This window comes from Sinocyclocheilus anshuiensis, unplaced genomic scaffold (assembly GCF_001515605.1).
Source record: "Sinocyclocheilus anshuiensis isolate Anshui unplaced genomic scaffold, SAMN03320099.WGS_v1.1 scaffold2166, whole genome shotgun sequence".
Classification (NCBI taxonomy): Eukaryota; Metazoa; Chordata; class Actinopteri; order Cypriniformes; family Cyprinidae; genus Sinocyclocheilus; species Sinocyclocheilus anshuiensis.
Genome location: NW_015557079.1, coordinates 1364097 through 1371737, shown reverse-complemented (window position 1 = coordinate 1371737; position 7641 = coordinate 1364097). Strand labels below are relative to the sequence as shown.

Sequence of the window (7641 nt, the reverse complement as noted above, 5' to 3'; positions counted from 1 at the left end):
GAGGTGCGGGGGATGGTAGTTTAAAGGCACAGTTCACCCAAAAATTTAAAGAGACACTTACAGCGGATCACTGTTTCAAAGGTTTGGCCACAAGATGCAAATAATAAGCATGATAACATGGCTGCTGTATGAAAAAAATAATAATAATAATTCTATGTAAACTGCTGTTCAAAAAATCGAAGATGCATTAAATTGATATTAAAGTGATAGTAAAGACCTTTCACAACGAAACACAGCGTCACACACGGCGGCCTAGAGTGAGCGGCGGCGGCCTAGAGTGAGCAGAGGCGGTGGGCTTGAGAATGGCGTGGCCGGCGGATTCGACGTAGGAGCGTCCGGCGGGCTTGCGGCAACCACATGTGACGACTCCGGGCTGGACTCCACTTTGTCCACGGTGAAAGCCGATCTGGCGATCCACAGCGTGAAGTTGTAGTATTTCCTCAGCAACCAGCACGGATCAGCTCCAGGCATGACGAAGTGGATATCGTCCTCTTTTGGAAGGCCAAACAAAGTAGTTTCCCTTTCACAACGAAACACACAGCGCCTTCACGACATGGCGGCGGCAGCAACAACAACACTACAGCGAGAATAAAAGTTACGCCTTCTTTCTTTGTGTGAACATTTGGGCGGCGTTATGCAAATCTTCCCACATCGTGACGTAGATATGTGGGGGCGTGTTAGAATGAGCCGTTTTAGGTAGGAGTGGCTAACTTTTAGAAAGAATATCTCTTTGGATTTGAGACTTTAGTCTATGCAACTTTACAGATCTTCTTTATGCACCAAGAGCTTGTAATACTCCAAAGAGAAAGGAAAAATTGAAATCGCATCATGACCCCTTTAAATTGTTACAAAATATTTATTCTTCAAATAAATGTTGTATACTGAGAAAAGCATCACAGTTTCCCACAAAAACATTATTAAGCACAACAGTTTCCAACATTGATAATAATAATAATAGGAAATATTTCTTGAGCAGCAAATCAGCATATTAGAATGATTGCTGAAGGATCATGTGACACTGAAGACTGGCGTAATGATGCTGATCATTTTGCTTTGCCACCATAGGAATAAATTACATTTTAAAACGTATTACAGTAGAAATCAGTTGTTTTAAATTGTAATAATATTTCACAATATTCCTGTCTTACTATATTTTTATCAAATAAATTCAGTCTTGGTGAGCATGAGACTTCATTCAAAAATATTTCAAACAAAAAAAAAAACTACCACCTTTTGAAGAGTAGAGTGCATGCAACTTTACAACTTGACAAAATACCGCCTACGACCTTAAAACAATCACAAAAATGGAGAGAACATCTTGACAGCTCAAATAATACACAAGCAATAGAAAATGTGCCCAATTTAATTCCATTGTAGGTTACCTTTCTTATTTTTCCTTTTTTTAAATAAAACGAGAAGAATCAAATTTGTATTGTTGTAGCAATCAACATTCTGCCACAAATGTTGTTGATTGAGCTTAACTTTTATTAAACCTACAATCTTAAAGTCTGTTTGTAAGCCCAAGCTTGCAGTAGTATATAATATGGCTTCAAACAGACTTGGAATAATGCACACAAGTCTTGTGGACAACTTTTATGGTACTTTTAAATCAGCTTGATCACCATATGCTTCTGTAATATGGAAAACAGCAGCATGAACATTCTTCAAACTATCTCCTTTGGTGTTCCACTGAAAACAAGAAAATCTAAAACACCTGGAACAGCAGGAGGATGAGTTAATGATGAGAGAACTTTCATTTCGAGGTGAACTAAAGTGTTAGAAATAAAAGTGTTTCAATAGCCATTCCGCAGGGCAAACAATCATGATTCATGGCATGTCGTGGCATGAACGTCTTGTAGTGGCCTATGACAAGGATTTAACAGATGGAAACAGCTAAGGAAATGTGTCATATACAAAAGCTGACAAGACAGCAGATTGTCTAGATATTAATGATGGAATTAGTAATGAAGAAGCTGTATTCAATAAGAAAAAAAAATACAAAATGCTCTGGACTTTTGGACCTTTGTGTACTGGGTGAACTCTGCGGGGAAATGGGACAGATTTTCATTATATGTCAAAAATGGCCCAAATTCACTCTATTTAATTTATGTTGAACTAGTCTTTAGGTAATCTGAGCCCATCTTTTGGAGGAAATACATAAGCTTCTACTCCAGCCATATATGGGCACTTCTTCGGGCCACTAAACCCAGAATCTGCCACTGAAGTTGTGGCCTAAATTGCTCGAAAAGGGGGTGTGACAGAAAGTTTAATCACTTTTGACGACAGGTGATCAAAACACGCACGCCACTGATTTAGATGCACAAATATTCTTTATAACATAGTTTTGGATTATCTCTCCATGTTCATAGAAACAATATAGCGTTTTCACAAATTGTGATTATGTTATTGTTATTGTCCCGATTATGCAATTGCCATCACCTGCAGACATGTTATTTCATTTGAATCTTACATAGAAATCTAAATCCACTAATTAATTTGCCAGATGAATATAACGGAGTAGGCATATGCAGGTGTTTAATCTGAGGTAATTCTTTTCGGTACTTTATTTAATTATTTGTTGTTGTTTTTAATCTTAAACGAACGTCTGTGGTTAGTATGTGTATTATTCTCCAATAAAAATAAAACAACTCTCTGGCTCATCTCGGCTAATGATTAAAAAAAACAGACTTTTATAGGAAAACGCAGAACCAGCTCAAACCCTATTTGGTCATAACGTTGCAGAAATTTTCTTTATCATGATCCAGATGCGTCTTTCTGTATCTCAGCATCAGGTTCGAGAAGGACGCAAGGTGAATAGGTAGCCAACTCACGTAATGTTTGGATGGATTCCTCCTCTTCTCCACATCCACCACTTTTACATCCAAAACTGTCCTAAACTGCATTGTGAAAACAGAGGCTTCGGGAGCACGGCTAGTAACCAGACAGCTACAGAATTAAATGGACAGTCACGAAGACGTTTGCACGAATAATATCGATGTTCCTCTTCTCAATGAAAGCAAACGATTGTTGCCCCCGGCCCGTCCGTCCGTTTAATCAGTCCGTTTATTCCCCCCTGACGTAATGTAGAAATGAAGATCGAGTAATAACCAATGCAAACTTATATCCGTCTGCAGGAAACGCACATTCCCGTATCCATTTCTCTCACAACGCAGCGCGGATTCTCGAACCGCCGCGTCCCAGCTGAATTCGAATCGAGACGCGTTCTACAGTGCCATTCTGGAATCCGGATCGACGCGTCATAAAGGCACGAGCGCGTCCTTTGTGTGGACTACAGTAGTGAAGCTGAAGTCTGGGGGTTCTCCTCAAACGTGAGCGGCGCACGTCGTAAAGGCCGGGGCGCCATTCACCGCGAAGTCCATTCCCAGGAAGCACGCGCACACACTGGGATATTTGGGCAATGGGGCTGGGCTTATTGACAAGGGCTCTGTTGCAGTTTAAGAGCCTCTACAGGGAGAAAAAAAATAATAATACGAGTGTTGTGTTGATATCATTGTCCTCTTTCGTAAAAGAGACAATGGCTGGATTTTACAGACCAGGCATTGTTTGTTTGGTTCAGCTTGTGTAAAGGCCAATTGTGTGAGAAAAGAATGCAGTAGCGTATCTTGATTGTAATAAAACCATGTCACACACCAGATATGAACTGTCATTTGCATAGTCTATGTACGCATGCAAACAAATTCATAAAAGTCTGCTGCGCATCTATTCTATAATCTAAGAATATCACAGACAGTGTGAGACGTGATTTCTGTTACTCATATTTCCACTGAGCATACAGGGACCTGAACGCGCACAGATAGATGTGCTCATGGACAGCTCACAGTGACCCCCTTAGGCCGTTGAGTGTAACTACAGTTTCAAACGACCCATTTAGCTCACCCACTATAAAACCCCAGGGCCCGTATTCATGACAAATCTTAGTGCAAAGAGTTGCTCCTAGTAACAAAATTCAAAGAAAACTCTTAGAAACGTGGGTGCTTCCTCTTAAAATGAAAGAAAAGTTCCTAGTAAAGAAAAAAGTAATTCAGAAAGCATCTTAACCCTTAAAAGAGGTCTTAAGGTCAAAAATTGTTAGGAGTACAGACGAGGACTTTTAAGAGGCTTTAGAGTTTCTTTAGCAGTGTAGAAATGTGACAAAACATGAAGAGGGGGAAGAAATATGTTGCACACAATGCATGACAGTGAGTTAATAAGACGCTACACATAAGATCATCTTATTAAGACACGCTAACATCTCCGACACAGAAATTAACTACATTAACATATTTGGCAACTGGAAAAAATGCAACTATGCAGCAGTGATGATTTGGGTCTGTCACAACCTTCTATAAGCAAAGTGATCACACAAACAACTACCTTATTGTGTCGCTGTTCATTTCCTATCAAATGCGTTAAGTAGCCTACGACACTAACAGCATGGTAAATAAAAAAATAAAGAATATATATATATATATATACATATATAATGTGTGTGTGTGTGTGTGTGTGTGTGTGTGTGTGTGTGTGTGTGTACAGTAAAACAGGAAACATAATGCCTATAATTTCAAAGTGACGGCTTATAATAGACCCTACACTTAAAAGCGCTCTTTTATTTCCTTCATGGACAACCAACCAATCAGTCTTCAAAAGGCTGTCATACCCCGCCTCCTCATTAAAAAAATGTTGTCTTTTCCTCGCTCAGAGTTGCTGTCAGATTGGTCCCGAATCTCTCTTAAATTAAGACTCCTACGAATAAATTTTTAAGCTAAATTAGGAGCTTTCTGAGAGGATTCTTAGAAGCTTTAAGAATACGGGCCCAGGACACTCTTTACCGTATAATGGAAGTGAAAGGGAACTGGTTGCATCAAGCTCTTATTATTATTATAAAATCTTTTTAACAGGGCTATTACATTTGGGTTAAACAGTACAAATTACTCAATTATTAAAAGTTTGTTTAATCTATTAAAGAGATAATCTGGCATTAAGAATAATACTTAAGTAAATACTGTATGTCTGTATGCTCTTCTTATGCTGAACCATTGGGGGGAAAATAGTAAAAAATAAATCAATAAAACAATAAATTATGTATGAAATTGACTTTAATGATTTAAATAAAACAGGATTCTGTAACTTGTTAATATTGTCTTCATGATTGTTTTTTAACACTTTGATTATATTTTATGGAATTTAAAAAATGATGCTACAAAACAGTGTAGTGTGCTTCTGTTGTGCTTGTTATGTCACTATTGCATTCTAAAAATGTCAGGGCAACCTCCAGCATCTCTTGACTCAGATTTTGGCTGTAGCCCTGCCTCACGCTGGACAAAATATGCAGGACATGGCATCCTTTCTCAGCATCTGCCAAAAAAAACTGCATATGAGGAAGGTCCTCTACTCATGTATGGGTATGTTTTGAAATAATGTTGCCTGCCTGTACATTATCTCACTCATTATACTAATTATAAAATAAAATACAATAAATCAAGGTTTACAAAAATTAATACTGCTTCAAATTGAAACTATTATTTGAAATGAAAACAACATCAGTTATACAGTTTATTATACAAAATAATCTGACCTGAGAATGCAGTGTCTGAGCAATCAGAAACAAATATTATTCAAGTGTAATAATATTAATAACATAATGTGCAACTAGTATGCAAAAAAAAAAAATAAACTCACATTTTTCCCGTTTGGTATCCTCTCGTAAAACATCCTTGATCTCTGTGTGAAGATCTTTGTCTTGCTCTGTTACCTAAAACAGCCAAGTTAATGAAAATATAATTATATTTCACACTAGTTTTAGACATTATATGTTATATAACATTTCTGTTGTGATTAAACCACATTAAATATTATTTTAAAATCCCAGTGGTACAATCCTGAAATGTGTAGAAAGCATGTGTAGGAAGCAAATATTAGACATTATCCCTTTAATTTTGTTCAGAGTCTCCTGAGGTAACATTAACACTTGCTAAGAGGTGTGTGTAACCATTGCACATACATTGTAGACTTCATCCTGTGTCTGTATTTTCCGGAATATTTGTCCCTCATCCTGGAGAACGCTCAGAGTCTCTTTCAGAAGGTTTCGAATTTGTGTGGCAAATGACGTCCCGGGCTGATCTGACTCCTTTAGACAAAAAAAAAAAACACATTATGAAGGATGAGTCACCTCAACAATGAATCACATTTCTGTCATGCATCATTCAAAATTACCAATTCCGCCTCCCAAAATCTTCCAACAAATAAAGAACATTTAAATAAAATGCTAATTTCATGCACGTTCTCATTTGACTACTAAGGAAGATATCGTTAGGCTTCTTATTAGTATACTTCTCATCACCATATGCTGCTGTCCTTGAATTTCCAGACTAGCAGCATCTCATAAAAGTGCTACAGACGATCACTCCCTGCTGCCATCGAACAGCACAACACATCCTCCCTGCTGTGCCCACCATAAGTTATTCCTGGCTCTTATATTCTGTTATACTCCAGCCAAGAGTAGTGACATTGAACAAGGACAGTTTACTTTGGTAGCTTTATGCATTCATCTTTTGCGTATGCAAAATCTGCATATCTATCTATCTATCTATCTATCTATCTATCTGAGTATAATAGAGGTCAAGGTCAGGCCCGGCACCTGTTATGCTGAAGAACTCTGGATCAGCGGATGTAAAAGGAACTCAACATCGTATGGACGAAACCTGGCAACCTCTTTCTCTAAGAAGAACTCCTTAAGGGTGAGAACGGACCGAGACAGCAAATAGTGGTAACGTGAGGAACCACCTGCTCTGTAAATAAAATGTAAGAGCACAGAAAGCATTTTTGTAAGTTTTTAAGTATATTTAAAATGTATATATATATATATATATATACACACAGTGCCTTGCGAAAGTATTCAAATCCCATTTTTTTCACATTTTGTTATGTTGCAGCCTTCTGTTAAACTGCTTTAAATTACTTTTTTCCACATCAATCTACACTCCATACATCATAATGGCAAAGCAAAAACAGAACTGTCACAACTTTGTACATTTATAAAAAAATTAAAAAAAACTGAAATAAGTACATTGCATAAGTATTCAACTCTGTACTTAGTATTTGCAAGTATTTGCATAACTCTGTACTTAGCTGAAGCACCTTTACAGCCTAGTACCAAGTATCTTTGGTATGATGCGACAAGCTTTTCTCATCATCATTTGGCCTGTGTGCTTAGGGTCATTGTCCTGTTGGAAGGTGAACCTTCTGCCCAGTCTCAGGTTCTGAATGCTCTGGACTGGGTTTTCATTAAGGCTATCTCTATATTTTGGTGCACTGAGCTTCTCTTCTACTCTGATGTGTCCTTCAGTCCCTGCCGCTGAAAAACAGCGCCTCAGCATGAGGCTGCTACCAGCACACTTTACTTTTGGGATGGTACTCTTCAGGTGATGAGCAGTGCCTGGGTTCCTTCAAACATGATGCTTGGAATTGAGGTTCATCAGACCAGAGACTCTTGTTTCTCACAGTCTGAGGGTCCTTTAGGTGCTTTTTTGCAAATTCCAAGTGTGTTTTCATGTGTCTTCACTGAGGAGAGGATTGAGTTTGGCCACACCGCCATAAAGACCAGATCGGTGGAGTGTTGCAGTGATGTTTGTCCTTCTGTAG

At 38.2% G+C, this 7641-nt stretch overlaps 2 protein-coding genes across 3 annotated transcripts in view; both read right to left on the bottom strand.

The window, feature by feature from the left end:
- LOC107676889 (SH3 and PX domain-containing protein 2A) overlaps positions 1-3366 on the bottom strand; it is a 111832-nt gene extending 108466 nt beyond the window's left edge. For both annotated transcript variants that reach the window (XM_016471623.1, XM_016471624.1), the window contains exon 1: positions 2832-3366. In XM_016471623.1, the coding sequence (XP_016327109.1) occupies positions 2832-2903 (72 nt within the window). In that variant the 5' untranslated portion in view covers positions 2904-3366. The remainder of the gene's footprint in view (positions 1-2831) is intronic.
- A 1831-nt stretch (positions 3367-5197) lies between these two features.
- Positions 5198-7641, bottom strand: part of LOC107676846 (CST complex subunit STN1) — a 6668-nt gene continuing 4224 nt past the window's right edge. The window contains 4 exon segments of the mRNA XM_074186966.1: positions 5198-5355; positions 5680-5752; positions 6002-6127; positions 6638-6788. Of these exon segments, the coding sequence (XP_074043067.1) occupies positions 5198-5355; positions 5680-5752; positions 6002-6127; positions 6638-6788 (508 nt within the window).